The sequence below is a fragment of the Fusarium solani genome (assembly GCF_023522795.1).
Source record: "Fusarium solani strain SB1 chromosome Unknown bctg00000005, whole genome shotgun sequence".
NCBI classification, from domain to species: domain Eukaryota; kingdom Fungi; phylum Ascomycota; class Sordariomycetes; order Hypocreales; family Nectriaceae; genus Fusarium; species Fusarium solani.
This window is the reverse complement of record NW_027072153.1, coordinates 334762-353789: the sequence shown is the minus strand read 5'-3', so window position 1 is coordinate 353789 and position 19028 is coordinate 334762. Positions and strand designations below refer to the sequence as shown.

Genomic DNA, 19028 nt, shown 5'->3' with positions numbered 1-19028 from the left:
TTTCGGTTGCTTCTACTCAGACGACATACACCGATCTATCCCAAAGGACCGGGTAAATAGCTTTCACAATGGCCGAGAAGTACGACTATCAAAACATTTTTCACTGGGCTGAGACTCAGAAGGATGGTTCAATCCCTTCGTTTGCGACAAGGAAGAATGATCCTTATGAGTACCAGGCCGGATTCAATAACCATTTTGAATCTGAAGCTATTCCCGGAACCATCCCCCAAGGCCAGAACAGCCCTCGTGTGGTGAGATTCGGCCTCTACGCTGAGCAACTCACAACGTCTTTTGGCGCTGCTCGACATGCAAACAAGAACTCTTGGCTCTACCGAGCGCGACCAGCGGTGGCACATCAGGGATTTGTAAGACGACAATTATTCGGTTGAGAACCGTGCTAACCACTCTCTGATAGACTGACCTGCCACAAGTTGAGGGAACTGAGAGCTGCTTCTTGCCTTTGAACCCCAAGGTCAAGGTCTCACCAACACAGCTTGCCTGGGTATGTAGCCGCTCAGTTCTGTTGGGGATACAAAACTAACTTTCGAAGCTTCCCTTTGACATTGTCGATGGCGCCGATTTCGTGTCTGGAATTCGCACAATCGCCGGCTCTGGCGATCCCACTCTGAGGGAAGGTCTGGCAACACACACCTTTACCGCAACCAAGAGTATGGAGAACCGTGCTTTTGTCAACTCTGATGGAGACTTCTTGATCGTCCCCCAACAAGGTGCTTTGGACATCCAAACCGAATTTGGACCCCTGTATGTTCAGCCTGGTGAGATCTGTGTCATCCAGCGCGGACAACGGTTCAAGGTCTCGGTCGAGGGTCCGACCAGAGGATACCTGCTCGAGATCTGGGGGTCAAACTTTGAGCTTCCTGAACTTGGACCGCTTGGATCCAACGGCATGGCCAACGCTCGAGACTTTTTGCATCCCAAGGCCAAGTATAACGTGACCCAGAACGACCCTTGGGAGATTGTTTACAAGCTGGGCGGACAGTTCTTCAAGAGCACGCAGAACCACTGCCCCTTTGATGTTATTGCTTGGCATGGAAACTACGTGCCGTATAAGTACGACCTGACAAAGTTCATCAACGTTGGATCCATCTCTGTCGACCATATTGATCCTTCCATCTTTTGCGTTCTGACGGCCAAGTCGCGGGATCCCCAAGCGCCTCTGCTCGATTTCTTAATCTTCAGTCCCCGATGGTTAGTTTGCTTCTGACCCCGTCTGTTTGAAAGCTAATACTGACATGGGGTCACTTAGGGATGTCGCCTCACATACCTACAGGCCTCCCTACTACCATCGGAACGCAGCCTCAGAGCTGATGGGACTCATCTATGGCGAGTATGGCGGGCGTTCTGATGAGTTCCAACCTGGTGGTGTGTCACTCGAGACGGGCTTTGTGCCTCACGGCGTGGCCTACGAGGTGAGTATTTTCTGTTAAATGAGATCCCAACTAGACATCTAACTCTATGTAGGAATTCAAGGCTGCTTCGGCTCAGCCACCCCCCGAGATGCAGATTTCCAAGGGTGCTATCGCCTTCATGTTTGAGAGCTGTCGCCAGTTTACAATCACTGAATGGGCGTGGAACAGCGGGAAGAAGCATGAGCATGAGCCCAAGATGTGGGACAACTTGGTCGACAACTTTTCGTCACACAAGGAAGAGATTGACCGAATACTGGGCGGTAAATAGTTGTATCTGTCAGTTCTGTATTCTAATTGTAAAGAAATAACGTTGAAGACACGTACAAGCTCACCGAATCCTGTCATCTTTTCCATCCTACCCGGCACCTTTGTTGTGGTCTCCGCGCCAATCGGCACTGAAACGTTAGCGAGCCGTAGTGGATGCTACAGGGGATGCGAGGTCCTCGCCAATCAGAGCAAGGCCTTTAGCGGTGACATCGCGGGGAACGAATACGAGGCAGATTAATTGTGGGCCGGGAGACGTCGTTCCGATGCCAACTCCATGGGCCGATTTTTGCTTGGCTTTAGGTCCCGGCCGAACAAAGAAGTGAAGGATCAAGCATAAATTTCCTGTAGACACTTGTTTCTTTGATTTCGTCTTGATAAAGTCCCTCAATCTCGCATCGTCAGTCTTTGCCTTGTTGGAAATTGATCCAGCACTCTTTGAAACCTCCTTTTTGGCGCCGACAACTCTGGTGATCACGGTCTGACTGCCCAACATGACCACCTACGAGTTCGGCGGCCCGTGAGTACATCTTTATCCCGATCTCTCGCTATCTCATTCTAACTCTATCTCAACAGCTTAGGCGCCACCGGTATCGTCTTTGGCCTTCCCGTGTTGATGAGCGTCCTCTTCCTGGGTTGCAACGACGTCTCGGGATGTCCGGCGCCTGCCCTCCTGGACCCTCGCACTCTGACCTGGGAGAAGCTGAGGGACCAAATTCCCTGGCCAGAGAATGGCATTTGGGGGTTCTGCAGCTGGAAGGCTTCGGGCTGGCTGGCCGCTTACTACCTCTTGAGCCTGTTCCTTTACCGGGTGCTGCCAGCCAAGCAAGTCTATGGTACCAAGTTGCGCGAGTCTGGTCGTCCTCTTGAGTATCGGTTCAATGGTATGGCTCAGTTGCCTGAACTCCCCTTGCAAGGCATAGCTCACACTCTATTGCAGCTTTCTCTTCTACCGTCGTTCAACTGGCCGCTTGTGCCGTCGGTACCATCATCTACGGCGCCGAGTTTCCCGTCTGGACCTTCATCACCGACAACTACCTCCAGCTCCTCAACGCAAACATCATCTTATCTTTCATCATCTCCATCTATGTCTACGTCGACAGCTTCAACGTCAAGAAGGGAAACCCTGAGATGCGTGAGCTCGCTAAGGGCGGACATACCGGCAACCTCATCTACGACTTTTTCATCGGTCGTGAGCTCAACCCTCGCATCACCTTCCCGTTCTTTGGAGAGGTCGATCTGAAGGCATGGCTCGAGATGCGCCCTGGCCTTACTGGATGGGCTTTGCTTGATCTTGCATACATTGCCAAGCAGTACCGCACCTATGGATACATCTCCGATAGCATCATCGTCATCGCCCTGGTTCAGTCCTATTACGTGCTTGAGGGCCAATACGCCGAGTCTGGACTCTTGGGCATGATGGATATCACCACCGACGGACTGGGTTTCATGCTCGGCTTTGGCGATATCGTCTGGGTCCCCTTCCTCTACTCCACTCAGTGCCGTTACCTATCCGTCTACCCTGTTCAGCTGGGATGGCTCAACTTCGCCGCCATTGCCGCCGTCTTTTCCGTGGGCTTGTACATCTTCCGAGCGGCCAATTCTCAGAAGAACCTCTTCCGCACTAACCCTGATCACCCAGCCTTTGCCAACATGACCTACATCCAGACCAAGAGAGGCACCAGGCTGCTCACTGGCGGCTGGTGGGGCATGGCTCGTCACATCAACTATTTTGGCGACTGGTTGCAGTCTCTGCCTTTCTCTTTGCCCACCGGAATCGCTGGGTATGTCATTCTCCCAGCTGGCAGCGCCGTCACGGGTGTTGGCATCACCAAGATGCTTGATGGTAGAGTCGTGACCCAAGATGGCGTGGCTGGATGGGGAATGCTCTTCACTTACTTCTACTCAGCTTGGTTCGCCTTCATGCTCATCCATCGCGAGGGTAGAGATGATGCTGCCTGCGCCGAGAAGTATGGGGACGACTGGGTCCAGTACAAGAAGACTGTCAAGTGGAGGATTCTGCCTGGAGTGTACTAGACTTGTCAACTACTTAGTTGGTCATGAGCTTTGTTATTGTCATGGAGTAAAAAGAAGGGCGAGATGAAACGGGTTCATACGCTGTGACGGATTAGATTTCCGTTTCCCTTAGAAGCTGCGCTAGCCAGTGACTGAGCGACTGTGACGACTCGCGAGGGACTTTCCATCGAGAGTACATAAAAACCTGCTATTGCAAATGTACGGTGTCCACGATAGCCCTTCCTGGCTGACCTTCAATACTAAAAAAAGACCACGACATGGTCAAAATCGCCGTGATGGAGAAATTGAACCCACGTTTTATGCCGCATGATCCATCTTAAGATGAAGGCAGTGAGACCTTGCTATCGAAAGCGTAGACCCCTGTTTTTCATCGTGAACAGACCTCAGCCACAGCCAGTGTCACATCCGTGCAGATCGAAAATGGGCTGGGGAGTAGTAAGACGGCTGATTGGACAGCAGGCTGATGAAGGTCGCGATATCCAGCCTAAACGGTCAAAGGATCACAACCGTATGCACGATGACGCTGACTCAGGGGACCAACACATTGGGTATTTATAAGCTCTATTCCAGCAAGACACTCAAAAGGGTAATTTTAATCGTGCAGCTTGAGCGAATTCGATTGACAGCGGTTCACCATGCGACTCTTCTACCGAGCGTCGTGGCTCACACTCTTCTCCGCACTCGTTGTCGGCGACAAGGACTCGTGCCCAGTCACAAGCCAGCACCTTAGCGACCCTCCATACGAAAACTTCTTCTTTTCAGACTGCAATGTTGATGCGCAGGTCGTTGTCACCAGTCCAGTGTCAGGCAGCGACCTCTCTATCACCACCCCACGGCTTATTGTGGCATGGCCTGCTGGAAATAGTGGAATATGCACCTTCTTCGAGCCCCAGAACGGTGAGAAGGGCAGTCTAGCTATTGAGCTCGTCAACTCTACCCTTGGGATACCCTTGGCTTCCGTGCATCAAGAGAACGACAAGTCGGACTACCCCTTTGTGGGTGTTGAAGGTGTCCTTTCACTCAACTCCTCGGCAAACCTCACACTGGCTATTCTCGGGAGCGTCAGGAACATTCGAGATTACACCGAAGGGGGCAACCTCAACCCGCTCTTCCAAGATGCCATCAAAGTCACCAAGGTAAAGGAGAATGGTGTTCAGTTCTCTCGGCTCTGGCTGGACAACACGACCACCACAACCCTGTCGCTCGAGCCTTGGGAGGGCTCGAAGGGCAAGGTTGAGGTCCACGACAAGACGGCGCGTTTCGAGCCAGGGCTTTACCGATTCTCTGCCTCCTTCAACTACCCTCAGATGGAGCAGTTGAGCCCCCAGAAGGTTTTGAACAAGGAGTCTCAATCTCTGATTAAGGAAGACCCATCACAGGTCCAGTCTCTATCCTTCTTCTCGTACACTGAGAAGCTTCTCGCTGGTGGTTGGAGGTTCCTGACCTACTTTGGTCGGGACAGCATGATTGCAGCCCTTCTTCTCGAACCTGTGCTTAGCACCGGCAATAGTTCCGCCATGGAGGCTGTCATTGGAGCCGTATTAGAACGTATCAACCGAGAGGACGGCTCTGTATGCCATGAGGAGAGCATCGGCGACTATGCGACGTTTCAGAATCTACAGAAAAACATTGTTTCGACCGATGCTGTTTTTGACTATCACATGGTCGATACAGATTACTTCCTGCCTATCCTGATGGCGAGGTACCTTAATACCTCGTCGGATAGAGTCAAGCCGTTGCTAGACACCAAAGCTGGCAAGGTGAACGCTCAGAATCGAGACTTGACCTGGAGAGGCCTCAGCTACGTCGGCGCACAAAAGATCATGAAGGCAACCGAAGCTTTCGAGAAGGACCCATCTATCAAGAACCTAATCCAGCTCAAAGACAATGAGGGTACGGGACAGTGGAGAGATTCCCCATCCGGCCTGGGGAATGCTCGAATCCCCTTTGATGTGAACTGCGCGCTGGTGCCAGCAGCACTATACGCCATCTCGGAGTTGGCAGGCATGCCAGATGTTTATCCCAACAACGCCGAAACAGAGGCATGGAAAGCTGCTGCTGCCAAGCGAGCCAAGGTGTGGGAGGAAAAGACGCTGCCACTGTTCCAGTACAACATCACGACTGACAAGGCCACATCTCTCTTGGAAGATTACACGAGAAAGAGTGATTTCTATAATGGTCCGACTCACGCTGATTCCCTTCATAAATACTCATCCGCTGGAAAGGTCGTCGATTATGCCCTCGCCATCAAAACTGTCGACTCCCCAGACAAGATTGCTGTAACCCATACGGACACAGCATTCCGGCTCTTCCTCCTCGACTCTGAGGATGACGAGCAGCTGACAACCCTTATTAACGCAACCGCCAACGCTATTCTTCGACCATTTCCTGCTGGCCTGAGCACTCCAGTGGGAGCAGTTGTTGCGAACCCAGCTCTTTCCGGCGATGACGACTTGATTGGCATTTTCACCAACTCGGCGTACCATGGAACCGTCATCTGGGGTTGGCAACTAGCACTGATGGCAAAGGGTTTAGAAAGACAGCTACAAAGGTGCCTCGCATGCCATGCGAAGCGTGCCCCTTGTCTCATCCGTCACGTTCCCTCATTCTGCCGGGACGAGGGAGTTTACAATGCTTTGAGGAGTGCATACAATTACCTTTGGGATCTCATTGAAGGTAACTCAGACCAGTTACAGTCTGAAGTGTGGAGCTGGACGTACAGCAACGGAGGCTACAAATTCTCGCCCTTGGGTGCCCTGACCTCGGGGACGGAGAGCAATATCCGACAACTGTGGAGTTTGAGTTTCCTTGCTGTGAAGAGGGATAGTTCTTTGGCGGAATGACGGTGGATGGAGGTAGAACTGTAGATTACTCGTCATGTCGTTTCATAGCATATAAGCACATGACTGAATATCCGTTCAAGACTATCCATCGAGGTCATTATGCTATCACGCCCGGAAATAACAACCGTTCTAGCAGCAGTAACATGAAACAAGCTGAAATTAGCTATATGGGTATAAAGCATTTCCCATTCCGCAGCAGAAAGCTTAGCAGACCGAGCAAGACAGAAATGGTCCAGGACAATAAAAGTCAAGGAGATACAAGGAAAGAAGAAAGTTGCGCACTACCCCATTTGTCTAACTTACGTGATAATTCACCGAATCATTACAAGACGGGTACCAAAAATTTCATTTCCCAGCCAATGTTATCCTAGGCGTTGTCCTTTTCCAGCGAGTCCAGCAGAGCGACAACCTCGTCCGCTTCAAACTTGATCGGCGCTTCCAGATCGTACATCTTGATGCCCGAGTCACTCCTCCTGAAGATGAGCGTGCCCTTTTGGTTTTCAACTTGGACGTAGCCCTGTTTCGCGTCGCCGAACCCGGGCTTGAGGGCATATAGGAATGCTGTCAGGTCTGACATGGGTGCTTTCCTGTCGGGGTAGTTCTTGTCCAGTGATACTTGGTCTCTTGCCATCTTGAGGGGCTCTTCGCCGCAGTTGAAGCCGAGGCATCTTCTTTCCATCGTTGGACCGCCTTCTTTCTTAAGTCCGACGAGAGAGTACTGGGCATTTTGTGCGCTATGCGATGGGACTACGATAAAATCGGCGAAGTCGCTGAAGTGCTGGAAGACGAATTCGGCGGCTGTGGGGTTCAGGGCAATGTTGAACTGGTTGGGGAATAAATTAAGAGCCAGGTCGCATGTTCCCTGTATACTATAATTAGAAGGTGTTTGGGAGAAACGACTCTCGGGGCACTCACAATTTGCAGATGGCATTTGACCTTGTCAGCGACACCTTTGTCGATGAACCGCTGAAGAATTCCGAGAGACGCGCCACCGAGGAATAGCACGCTCTCTGCAGATTTGATGGTTTCACAGAGTGAGTCAAGCTCGAGTTGCTTAACTGAGTTTCCGACGCCTCCAATTTCCTTCTCTGCTGTCTTTGTGCAGGTCTTATACCACTCTCTGAGGCTGTCTAGTCGCTGCGGTAGTGGCTCCTCCATGATGTTTCCGTAGCGAAGAAGTTCTTTCTCGCTGCGGGCGACCAGCTCTTCTTGTCGGTGGAAGAAGAGATTCACTGGGTTGTGGACTTCTTCAAAGCCGTCGAGATCAATGAAAACCTCGACAGGAGCGTGAAGCCATTCATTTAGCGCCGCTGCGTGATCCCAAGCGACAAGTTCTCTGTGTAAGAATGCATCTTCTTCGGGCCCGTAATCAGGCTTGATGGCTAAGCGAAGCTGTGGTTGAAGAATTCATGTCAGCCTCAATATTTGCGCCATCCAACAAAGTCCTCACTCACAGTTTCTTTGTCCTCCTCGCTCAGTCCTGGGACGCTCTGCACATCCTTTTCAGTCAAAAGACCACCGAGAAGCACCTTAAAGGGCTTTCCATGATCTGGGAAATGCTTGATGATGAGCTTTAAACAACGGCTCTGCTGCTCAGCCGACTTGTTCAAGCCCAGAGATACCTGACGAGGCTCAAAAATCCAGATGATGCGCGTATTGGACTCCCTGGACGTGGCTCTGATGACAGCTCTCTGGGCAGCCCAGTTATCAGAGTCGATCGAGTCATTGTAGAGAATGATGATACGTTCCCCCATGGCTACTACAGCGTCTTGTTTTTTCTTTGCGATGGGCGCTGGGACGGGGTTGAAAGAGTTGAGATGCTTTATCTATCTGACAGGGACAAGGTGGGGGAGTTGTGACATCCACCACGTGCGGGGCTGAGCAATGCACAGCCCAGTCACAGTGGCTTATTAAGTGCTTGCTGCCTACCCTTATAACCAACTCTCCTGTGCCTTGCGCTTAATAACCTACAGCTATAAGAAGCCGTGATCCATAAACTGTCGGTTTTTACAATTATCTCCGCAAAAGTATAGCATAAGCGTACTATCTCGCCCCTGACAGTGACTCCTCGCCTATGGTGCGATGTCACGCCCTTTCTTAGCTCGAGGCTGTTGTTGCCTCTGTTGCCTAGACAAGGTTCTGGCTAGAAGGATACAAAATGGCGCCTGAGATTGTGCCTTGCGCCCTTGCCCAGTCAATCGGGTTTCAGCCTTGCACAGCTAGGTATCATTTGGGTATCATCTTTCAATGGATGCCAGTATCAGCCACAGAATACACCTTGCACCAGCCCTACCAACTAGCGCGTGCTAGAATGTTGAACTACTGGACTCCAAGCCTCCAAAACAACAGGCACCTGGTGAGATTTGAGCTATTAGAAGCCGCGACTCGAATGACTTCACGAGGCATGACCACAGAACTGTATTTGAACTAGCAGTGGAGGGTAACATCTCTCTAGGGCGTCATCTCCTTCTAAGTCTAAGCCATCAGCACTTAGTTGCAACCTTTGCGTGGGAGCAACAAGGATTCATTTACGGTTCGTACACTTCGTGCTCTCGAGATATGGACTCAGCTTATTTATGCCTCCCTCCGACGATGAACACGAAGCACCCCATTTTGTTTCGTATCGCTCAGGCAAGCATCCATTCTGCTCTTCACCCTCTTAGTCCAACCAATACGGGTCCAGCCCCTGCAGAAACTCCAAATCGACATTGATGAAACTCTTCCACAGGTCAATCTCCCTCAGCCACGGCTTCGTCTGGATCGCAAACGTGACAGCCGTGCAGTACTTGAGCAGCTCATCAGCATCCTTTCCCATGACAAGGATCAAGTCGGCACGGCTTATCACATGGCCCTCAAACTGCTTCTGGAGCAACTGCAGCCTTCTCTCCGTCGTGTGGTGCGCGCTGTACTCGCTGCCGGGCATGTCCTTGGGCACAAACTTCCACTCCCACGATCGACCCGCGCTGTCGAGGAAGCTGGTGTTCTGTCGGTTCCCCAAGCCGACCATCAGAGGGTAGAAGTGCGGGGCCGACCAGAGACGGATGAGGGCAAACCGGGCGCCTTCGTTCTTCTCGGCGAAGCTCTCTGCTGTGGGCAAAACATGCGGCCACTTGGACGGGTGCACGAAAGAGGGAGGGAAAACCATGGGGAAGTTATCGTAGCGGTCTTCGTAGTTGATGAAGAAATCCAGCTTGCCGGGACGGTGAGGCTCGGCTTTAGCTGTAGCCATCCCCAAGACGACTTGTGAGTCGTTTTGCAAATATGCAGGTGCAATGACTCCTGCAACATACACTTTAAGCTGTCAGTAATGGTACACGAATGGGGATAGGGGCTTTGACTAACAGCGAGCAACAATGGGGCGGATTGCAAGACTCCAGTCGAAGGGATACACATCGGCGTAGAAAGACTTGGTCTTGAGGAACTCATTCCACTCGGTCCAGAAAGCGGGATCACGGAACTTGTAACTCGTCCGAGATCTGCGATCAGGCAATGTCTTGCTTCGTTCCTTGGGGTCAAACAGAAGAGTGTTTCTGAAGTCGTCGCATTGCTTGGACTTGATGAATTGGGTGACGAGTGTGGCAGCTTCTGCTTCTGGGAAGAACATGGCCACTAATGCAAAGGCTTTGACTAGATCCTGGATGATGAAGCCGTGTGGCCAGGGGAAAGCGGGGTCATGAGTGTAGTCTTTGTAGTCTGCTCGCAGGTCGAGCCAGTCGAGGATCTCGGCGAGGAACCAGACCCAGTCAGTTGGACCGGCATGGGGAGTAGCGAGCATGGCGTTGATCCTCTCTTGAACCTGGTCCCAGTTCTCGTTACTTCCCGGTTCAAGGTCTCCTGCGTGGAATGAATCCTTGAAACCTGGTATGTCTTGTTAGTGTCACTGTCAAAAGTTTGAGTAGCTGACTCACCGAAAGATCTATCTCGTTCCATCGTCTCCATGGGGTCCGATATGTTCAGTCGCTGGTCAAGAGACATGCTCTTTTGAGTGGTAGACAGGCCGGTACGCTTGAGCAAACTGCGTCGTGCGTCCGAGAGCGTTTCCTTGCGAGCTTGTTTGAGGCCAGTCTCCCAAACCTTGGGTATGGACCAGATACTGTTATTGTCACGATCCTTGACAGCTTTAAGGGCCTTCATGGGATCTTTGCCCATAGTGAACGCCTCCATGCCTTTTTCGAGGTGGCGGATAGCGCTGGGCAGAACACCGTCTTCGATGCGACTAACACCGTTCCTGATCTCCCGGAAGGGCACGTTCTTCTTGTTCGAAACAAGCTCATCTGGAAACAGGATCTCATCCTCGAGGACATTGACGTCGTTGTAGAACATGTAGGGTGAACTGTCCAGCTCGGTGCCGGTGCGGCACTTGACACTGTGCCCCTTAATGTCGAAGAGCCTGAATTCACTCCTCTCGTCCATAATGGTGTCCCAAAGGCTTTCCACCTTTTCGTCGGGCTTGATCAGACGAGTGCGCATCGTATCCTTCTCTCTTGTCATGGTGGTCAAGAGCGGTTTCATGTGCTGATACACATCGCGGGGATGCTTGATGCGCCATGCATTTCGCAGTTCCTATGGTGATCTGTCAGCTGTGCAAATACTAGGGTTGAGTAGGAAACGTACTGTGATTACAACATTGTACATGTCCAGGGATGACTGGCAAGGAACAAAGTCCCAGATAAAGACGTCGTAGTAGTCATCGAACCCGAACCGCCATTCTCGCAGCATGTCAGTCATGTCAAAGTACAAAGGTCCCACCTCCAAGACGTTGCGCCATTCATTCTTGGAGGCCCTTCCAAGACCCTGCTTCATGCGATACGTCCAGAGCTGCTCCTCGGGAGGCGCGGTGATAACACGCCCTGTCTTTCCATCTCGCACCATGATCAGCAGCTCTCCCGTCCGCATCAACAGGTACTGCAGGAAGCGGCGGGTGATGGGGTCGTTGCGCTTCATGTGCCCGACGATGATGTTTCGCGTCTCGACAATGTCATGTTGGCGTCGGTTTGAGCTTCGGCCACCAACCTGGTTGTACCGGCTATGCTGCTGGGCCTCAAGATCGACAAAGTAAGGGAAGAAGCCTAGCTCTTGAAGCTGTTGGATGAGCCGGTTGTTACCCCAAGAGACCCAGTTCGAAGCTGGGAAATACTGCCACAAGGTGAGGAGGTTCAGATCAGAGAACTCGTTCCAGTTTCGACAGAGCTGGATGGCGTGCTTCAGATCACAGTCCTTGGCCATGACCGAGAACTGAAGCCAGCCGTCTCGAGACATGGCCTTCTCGCTGGCGTGGTTCCAGATGCTTTTGCCGCAGACGGTGACCTTTGTCTTTTTCTTTGACTTTTGCTTCTTCTTCTTCTTGGATGGCTTCTTCTTTTCCAGCTGGCCAAGGAACTTTTCGAGGAGCCAGTCCTCGGTATGGAGATTCTTATAGCGGCTATCGCCGTTGAGCAGCTCTTCAAAGGTTTCATCGTCCTCGTCTTCTTCTTCAGCCTCATCGGCATCTTCTCCCTCTTCTGCTTCATCGCCGCGGGCAAAGTCTGCACACGCATCTCGAATGTTCTGCAGAGTAGGTTCCTCGACCTTGAGGCAGAGATCTCGCAGATCTGATTCAGCGACCTGAGGGTCATTGAGAAACTCCTCGACGCTGTTGGCACGGAGGGCGGCAGGCAGCATGGAGGCTTGTCCAAGAAGCAGACGACAAAACAGCAGGTGCTTGATCTGTCTGATGTCGCTGACGGTTGACTCAATCTCGTCGTTGGTCATTGGTGCCGTCTTCTCGTGGGTCTCGTAGGGGTTCTCCAGTGTCCCGACGATCTGGAAGCCCCAGACATTGTCATAGTTCTTCTTGACTCCATGGCTGAGCCGGTTTCGCATCTCCTCTTCGGTCTCAATGTTATTCCTGTCCGGCTCTGGTAGCTCAGCGCCGGGGATAGGATATTTGCCCTCCCGCAATGCTGCGATGAGCCTTCCCTGGCCTGTATGTGTCTCGCTGGATGGCTGTACAGAGCTGCGGCCAGCTTTGGCGGCCTTGGCTTTTGCCTTCTTCTTCGTCTTCTTGGAGGGCGTCTCAGGCTCAGGAGGGGGTGAGGGCTCGAGAGGAGGAATCTCTTCCAGCGGAGGAAGCTCCTCCTCCCCCTCTTCCACCGTGTTCAGCCAGAGGAAATGCTTGATCAAATCGATATAACGGCTCCGCTTGAGGTGGCCCATGTCTTCGATAGGATCCCAGGCTTCATCGTCTTCCTCAGCCGCCATGGCCATGCGTTCCCTGTATGCATCTTCGAGGTACGCATCTTGACGCTTCTGCTCCTCCTTCTGTCGCACCTTGGCGAGTCTACCCTCCAGCTTCTTGACGTGGCGTTTAAACAGTGCAGCTTCCTGCTTGACCTTCTTCTGCTCCTTCTCATCATTGGCTTCCTCCTCCTCCTGAACCTCGCGAACCCAGGCGAACCATTTCTCTTTCTGGTACAAGACTTGAGTGGTTCGCTTCTCGACCCTTTGCATGGCCTTGAGAACAATGTGACGTTGGCTGATGAGCTTGTCAATGTATGCCTGGTGGCCATAATCGACGTTGAGGGAGTAGAAATGCTTGTGGTGAAGCTTTCGTGCGTCAATTACGTTTCCTAGCAAGACATATTTGTCGAAGAGATGAGAGTGGACTTCTCGTAGAGTCCTTTCATCCTCGATTGCCTCAAAGTTATCATTGGCAAGGGGTTCCCGAGCGTTCTTGAGGTATTTGGGGGCCTCGTTGTCTAGAGTATCCAGGAGGGCATTGCGTCGTTTGTAACCCTTATACAAGGCAAAGACTTGTTTAGAATGGAATCCACAAAAAAGACCATCGGCGTGAGTTGCCTCCTTCTGGCATCTCTGGTCATCAGAGAGCTGTAGAGCCTGTTGGTGGTCAGTCCCCGCATCCGTCGTATCTCAGAATGATTGGATCTTACCTGGCATTGCCCTTGATCTGAGGCCATAGTGGCTACGGTTTGCCTGCAAATAAAAAGTATTGGCCTTTGATCACTGTCCCCAATTCGGCCCGAACTACTGATTCAAGTCGGGCTTAAGATACAATCGCGTCGTGGTTGTGTTTCTGACGCGCTTGCCCGTTTCATGTCGTCATGATTTCTCTTGCCAGCCCCGCTTGTGAATTGTGGGGTAGGGGGCGAGTTTCGCTGATCATCCTCCGAGCCGAGGCTTAACCGGTAGAAAAAGGTACGTACTTCTTCTCTCTTCTCTCAGTGCTCCACCTTTTGTCATCGGCCGTACCCTACAGTGTTGCTGGATTCATTGTCGTTTCACGCCTCATCCTCCCTTTGAGTTCGGAAGAGTGCCCTGAACATAATGAGGCGGGCATTGACGGGCTAAAGCAATGGTATTCCAAGTCAGTGCTAAGCTAAAACGACGCGAAAACCAAAATCAAGACACAGGTCCATTGTAAGGCGTAATGCTGACAATTGATGCTCGCTCGAACGTGGGTTACAAAACCACAATTACTCAACCACGCCCTTCCATTGACCGTGGACTGTGGATCGCATGATGGCTATAAAACCAGAATGAGCCCATAGTACTGACGAATTCAGAGCTCAAACTTCAATTAGTACCTTCTTTGTTTAGTCATCATGGCGGCCTCTCGTTCAGTCTCTATCACCTACGTTCCGGCAGACTGTGGCTCTATCATCCCTGGCAAGTCCAAGGCTCCTGAAGCTTTTCAAGACGTGGGCATTGCATCCAAGCTTCGAGATGCGGGACTCCAGTCTGTGTCAGAGCATGACGCACTGGAATCGCCTGCAAGATACTCAATCACAAGCCTTTCACCTGGAGGCGTGCGTAATGAGCAACTCAATATCTCAGTATGCCAACAAGTCTACCGCGCCATCTCACAGAATCTCAGCCCCTCTACCAGCAAGGCCCCCTTTCAGCTCATTCTTGGTGGCGAGTGTTGCATGCTACCGGCTATCCTTTCTGCCTTCTGGCAGCATGCAGACTCGCAGTCTCCTCCCAAGCGGGTCGGCCTCATCTATATCGACGCCGACACCGACTTGACATCTCCAATTGATTCAAGTTCTACCGGTGCCTTCGCAGGAATGAACATGACCCATCTCATACAAACTCCGGGGGCACTAAAGAGCATGAAGCAATTCTCTCAACCCTCTGGCGAGCCGGTCTGCAACGCCTCCAACATGACTCTCTTCGGCACCAACACGTCGTTTTCAGGAAACAAGCCGGAGCATTTTGCGTACCTCTTCGACAACAACTACAAAGTTGTTAGCTCAGCCTCGGTGGCCCGCGAGCCAGAGCAACGGGCCAAAGAGGCACTGGAATACCTCAACGATAACGTTGATATCATCATGGTACATTTGGATGTGGATGCCATTGATCCGCAGATGTTTCCACTGGCCAACGTGCCAAATTTCACCGGCGTAAAATTTGAAGAGATGATGCGTGCATTGAGGGTATTTTTGACGAGTGAAAAGGTTGGCGGACTGACGATTGCTGAAGTCAATCCGGATCATGATCCGGGGTTGGAGATGGTAGAAAAACTTACCGAAGAGGTGGTTGGCATGTTGGCAGCGAGAAATGCACAGGATTAAAAAGGCATGGAGAGTTTGAAGTAGAAAGAATTCAGAACGAGAGGAGATTGAATTATAATCCCACAAAGAAATCCATTGACACATGTCAGTCGAACTGCGAGGAAAATTTCTGTCTCTTGTAAGGTTGGGAAATCTGGGATCTTTTTGACCTGACATTGCTTGCTTGGAAAAGGCCAAGAGCGAGCAAAGGCATCAGCCGTAGTACGGGTTATCCATCGATAAGTAGACACTGCTATACCTTCGCTCTGAATTGACCTCAAAATTTTCGGTTTCTAGTAAGTAATTCCATGGCCGGGATGAATCCTTCGGTGGTCAGACAACAATATCTGCCGGTATCCGGATACGGAGTCCGGAGGCTAAGGGAGGCCCGGCACGGAAGCTAAGAATCCAAGCTCCTGATTGGCTTGTTCGGAAGCTCTTCACTCTGATTGGTCAAACATGCACCGAGTGAATAACCATGCTCCGGTGATCTCGTGCGGAGCGGGAAGTATATCTATCGCGGTCTGCCGTGTCAAAGTCTGGAATTTCTCGGCTCATCAACCTCCCCTCCAAAACATTCACCTCAAGCCATTTTATATTCATACATTTACCTTCAAGTTCAAGACCAACACTCCATCACCGTCATGTCCGAAGACATCGAAACCAGCTTTCAAACCGCCATTGATTCCGGCAAGATCAACGGCGCTGTTCTCTATGCCACCGACGCCAATGGCGACTTTGTGTATAACAACGCGATGGGGCAGCGCACTCTACTGTCCGGAGAGAAGCGTCCTCAGGAACTTGGCGATGTCTTGTTTCTGGCCTCGGCAACCAAGCTGATTGCCACAATCGCTGCTCTACAGTGCGTCGAGGAAGGCCTCCTGTCTCTCAAGGGAGATCTGTCAACCATCGCACCTGAGCTGGCTGAAAAGCAAGTTCTCAAAGGTTTCTCTGAAGAGGAAGAACCTAACTTGGAACCAGCCGCTGGCCCTGTTACTCTCGAAATGTTGGTCACACACAGCGCTGGAACTGCCTACGATTTTCTGCACCCTCTTATGGGAAAGTGGCGTGAAAAGTTCTCCCCTCCTGAGCCAGGTCGAAAGAAAACAGTCGAAGAGCTCTTTGTCTACCCACTTGCACATCAACCAGGAGGAGGTTGGATGTATGGGCCTGGGCTGGACTGGGCAGGTCGCATCGTGGAACGAGTGACCAAGCGCACACTTTCTGAGCACGTCAACGAACGCATTCTGGCTCCCCTTGGACTGAAGAAAGACGCTCAGTTTTTTCCAGTCACTCGAGAAGACTTGCGGGATCGTTTGGTCGACTTGAATCCTGACGATCCGGAGGGTCTTGGTCGTGCCGTTCTTGGTGGTGGCGGAGAGATGAATCTTCGTGGCAGGGGAGATTTTGGAGGCCATGGCATGTTCATTCCCGGCAACTATTACATCAAAATCCTAAAATCCTTGCTCGCCAACGACGGAAAGATTCTTAAACCCGCCACCGTTGACGACATGTTCCAAAATCATCTCTCTCCCGAATCAACGGCCGGTCACCAGGCTGCACTGGCGGGCCCTGCAGGTATCTTCTTCCGTTGTGGTGTTGACCCAGAGACAAAAGTGGGTTACGGGCTGGGAGGTCTCTTGACTCTGGAGGATGTTGATGGATGGTACGGTGCTCATACACTTACCTGGGGAGGAGGCCTTACCCTTACGTGGTTCATCGATCGAAAGAATGATCTATGTGGTGTTGGTGCTGTTCAGGCTGCCTTGGCTGGAGGAGTGGACGGGAAGTTGGTGTCTGATCTTAAGCAAGTGTTCCGCAAGGATATCTATCGCAAACGCGCCGCATGGAAGGGAAAGCAGTAGATAGGAAACACGAGCATGACGTAATACACAGCGTTGAGTTATAGATGTTTCAACCCTAATATGACATGACCTTATTTAACTTGAGCGATTCTACATCGACTCCTTTACAGACGGTGCTGCTTCTTCTGAGCGAGAGCCAGAATGGCATTGCCAGCCGTTAGGTCAGTAAGGCTCACACCAATGCTCTTGTAAACTACAAACCCCTCCGAGATGAAGCGGGTTGCGTCCTCGACGTGTTTGTCGTTCAGAGGCTGAATCCTTCCCTTCCTCAGAGCAATGATGTGGCCAAGCTCGACCATGTCCTCGGCATCAATCTTGCTTTGGATGACCTCTCCCGAGTTCTCTAGGGCATAATCGCGGTCATCGACGAGAACAACTCCCTTGGCTTCTCCGCTTACAGGGTTGTATCCGCTGTTAGTGGCGATAGCGTGGTGCAGCAGGCCGGGATCCAACTCGATCATGTCAGACTGCCAGGAACCTATCGCGGAGATGAGTGGCAGGCGGCCGTCACTCCTCTGCTGAGTTAGGCAACGAGCAGGGAATAGAGGCTTCCTAGAGGGGGTGGTGCAGAAGACACAGTCAGTGTCGGACAGGCGAGCCTCAATCTGTTGCTGAAAGTCTGGGGAAGTGGTGTTGATGAAGTGGAAGGAGCAGGTAGACTTCCAACGAGCCTCATTCTCATTGGAAATCTTGGCGATGAGGTCATCGATCTGATCCTTAACTGGATTGACGTAGGTAATAGCCTTGACCTCGGATCCTCTCAAGGTCAGGATAAGACGGGTGTGCCATAGAGCCTGCATGCCACCACCAAAGATGACAATATTGTCGACATGTCTCCTCCAAGAGAAGGGCACCATGACATTCATCGACGTTCGATAGCCGGTTACTTCCTCAGCACCGAGAACGCCGGTCACGTTGCCTTGCCCATCTGCTATGACAATGATACCATGTAGGGGATCCTTGGTACCATCAGGCCTAGGGGCAGGCTCGACAACGAACTTGACGCCGACGCTAGAGTCCGAAGTGAAGGGTCGGAAGAGAGTTCGTTGCCCATTTGGACGAGATGTGGCGCTGGGACTGGGTTGATACTGGCGTTCGTCACCGACAGAGAAGTCTTCAAAGGTTTGCTCGATGATGTTTTGAAAAGTAATCACCTCATCTTTGGTGAGGTTGATGAGCATGTGGTAAATGACATCGTTGCTGAGGACCTGAACGTTTTCCATCTTGTGTGTTTGAAGGGCGCGAGAGGGGGTTAAGAATGGTCTAGAGGAGAAGATAGACACGCCTGTACGTCTTGTAACAGGCAGGGAGCGCGAAAAGAATCGGAATAGAAACACAGACGTCCTCATCTAGAGCAGGAGAAGAGTGATTACCGGTACTCTTATATTGGCATGGAGCTAGATATTAATGGGCCGAGAACGGAGAGCATAGCACATAGGCATGTAGCATATTCTTCATGGATAAATGGTTAAGAGTTAGCTTAACCGCTTCAAATCCCGGTTCGGGGCGGTCAGTTGTTCTTGCCATATCTTGATGCGCCTTGTCCCATAGTTAGTAGTCACCTGTGTAAAAAAGGGGTTAGTCTAAGCGCCATGTCGGCGGGCTCCCCGCATCGCCATCACCGCACACGCGGGGGAAAGTCTAGGGACCATGCTGCCCAATCGTCGGTATATGGTACCTACCTAAGATACGGTGGTAGCTTATCTAACGGCCCACGTGGCGACGCTATCCCTTGCCTCTTCTTTCCCAAGACTTATTATGACCTCCTTGGTTAAGCCGCAAGAGGCCGGGATATCCACAACAAGCAGGGTGATGACCACGCAATGAAGCGGAGCCACCCTCAAGTCACTCTTGTGCTGTTCCGTTCCCCCGTCGATGTGAAAGTAAGACACTTGCGGTTAATCGGGAGACTAGATATTGTACAAAGCACAGAGGTCACTGTTTTAGCATTGGGATATGATGCTGTGTTATGTATGATGCGTTGATATTGTGTTCTTTGTGATTTGAAGCCCGGCCCTTTATGGGATAACTGAGGTA

At 51.5% G+C, this 19028-nt stretch overlaps 8 protein-coding genes across 8 annotated transcripts; 5 read left to right on the top strand and 3 right to left on the bottom strand.

The window, feature by feature from the left end:
* Positions 1–68: 68 nt before the first annotated feature.
* Positions 69–1698, top strand: MRS44_008507 (uncharacterized protein; the record flags this gene model as incomplete). Its single annotated transcript, XM_046279490.2, has 5 exons — positions 69–365; positions 416–502; positions 551–1209; positions 1268–1430; positions 1483–1698. The coding sequence occupies 5 exons, from the start codon at positions 69–71 to the stop codon at positions 1696–1698; spliced, it is 1422 nt and encodes a 473-aa protein (XP_046131954.2).
* Positions 1699–2188: 490 nt separating this feature from the next.
* Positions 2189–3731, top strand: MRS44_008506 (uncharacterized protein; the record flags this gene model as incomplete). Its single annotated transcript, XM_046280072.2, has 3 exons — positions 2189–2214; positions 2271–2578; positions 2635–3731. The coding sequence occupies 3 exons, from the start codon at positions 2189–2191 to the stop codon at positions 3729–3731; spliced, it is 1431 nt and encodes a 476-aa protein (XP_046131953.2).
* Positions 3732–4366: 635 nt separating this feature from the next.
* MRS44_008505 (uncharacterized protein) lies at positions 4367–6574 on the top strand (the record flags this gene model as incomplete). Its single annotated transcript, XM_046284077.2, has 1 exon — positions 4367–6574. One exon carries the CDS (start codon positions 4367–4369, stop codon positions 6572–6574), a length of 2208 nt encoding a protein of 735 aa, XP_046131952.2.
* A 367-nt stretch (positions 6575–6941) lies between these two features.
* MRS44_008504 (uncharacterized protein) lies at positions 6942–8328 on the bottom strand (the record flags this gene model as incomplete). Its single annotated transcript, XM_065620957.1, has 3 exons — positions 6942–7436; positions 7490–7966; positions 8029–8328. 3 exons carry the CDS (start codon positions 8326–8328, stop codon positions 6942–6944), a joined length of 1272 nt encoding a protein of 423 aa, XP_065477029.1.
* Positions 8329–9233: 905 nt separating this feature from the next.
* On the bottom strand, positions 9234–13530 carry MRS44_008503 (uncharacterized protein; the record flags this gene model as incomplete). The annotated part of the gene is made up of 5 exons (XM_046269588.2): positions 9234–9865; positions 9917–10432; positions 10483–11137; positions 11189–13450; positions 13504–13530. 5 exons carry the CDS (start codon positions 13528–13530, stop codon positions 9234–9236), a joined length of 4092 nt encoding a protein of 1363 aa, XP_046131950.2.
* A 645-nt stretch (positions 13531–14175) lies between these two features.
* On the top strand, positions 14176–15147 carry MRS44_008502 (uncharacterized protein; the record flags this gene model as incomplete). Its single annotated transcript, XM_046279489.2, has 1 exon — positions 14176–15147. The coding sequence occupies one exon, from the start codon at positions 14176–14178 to the stop codon at positions 15145–15147; it is 972 nt and encodes a 323-aa protein (XP_046131948.2).
* Positions 15148–15770: 623 nt separating this feature from the next.
* MRS44_008501 (uncharacterized protein) lies at positions 15771–16991 on the top strand (the record flags this gene model as incomplete). Its single annotated transcript, XM_046283625.2, has 1 exon — positions 15771–16991. One exon carries the CDS (start codon positions 15771–15773, stop codon positions 16989–16991), a length of 1221 nt encoding a protein of 406 aa, XP_046131947.2.
* Positions 16992–17095: 104 nt separating this feature from the next.
* On the bottom strand, positions 17096–18214 carry MRS44_008500 (uncharacterized protein; the record flags this gene model as incomplete). The annotated part of the gene is made up of 1 exon (XM_046278551.2): positions 17096–18214. One exon carries the CDS (start codon positions 18212–18214, stop codon positions 17096–17098), a length of 1119 nt encoding a protein of 372 aa, XP_046131946.2.
* Positions 18215–19028: the final 814 nt, after the last annotated feature.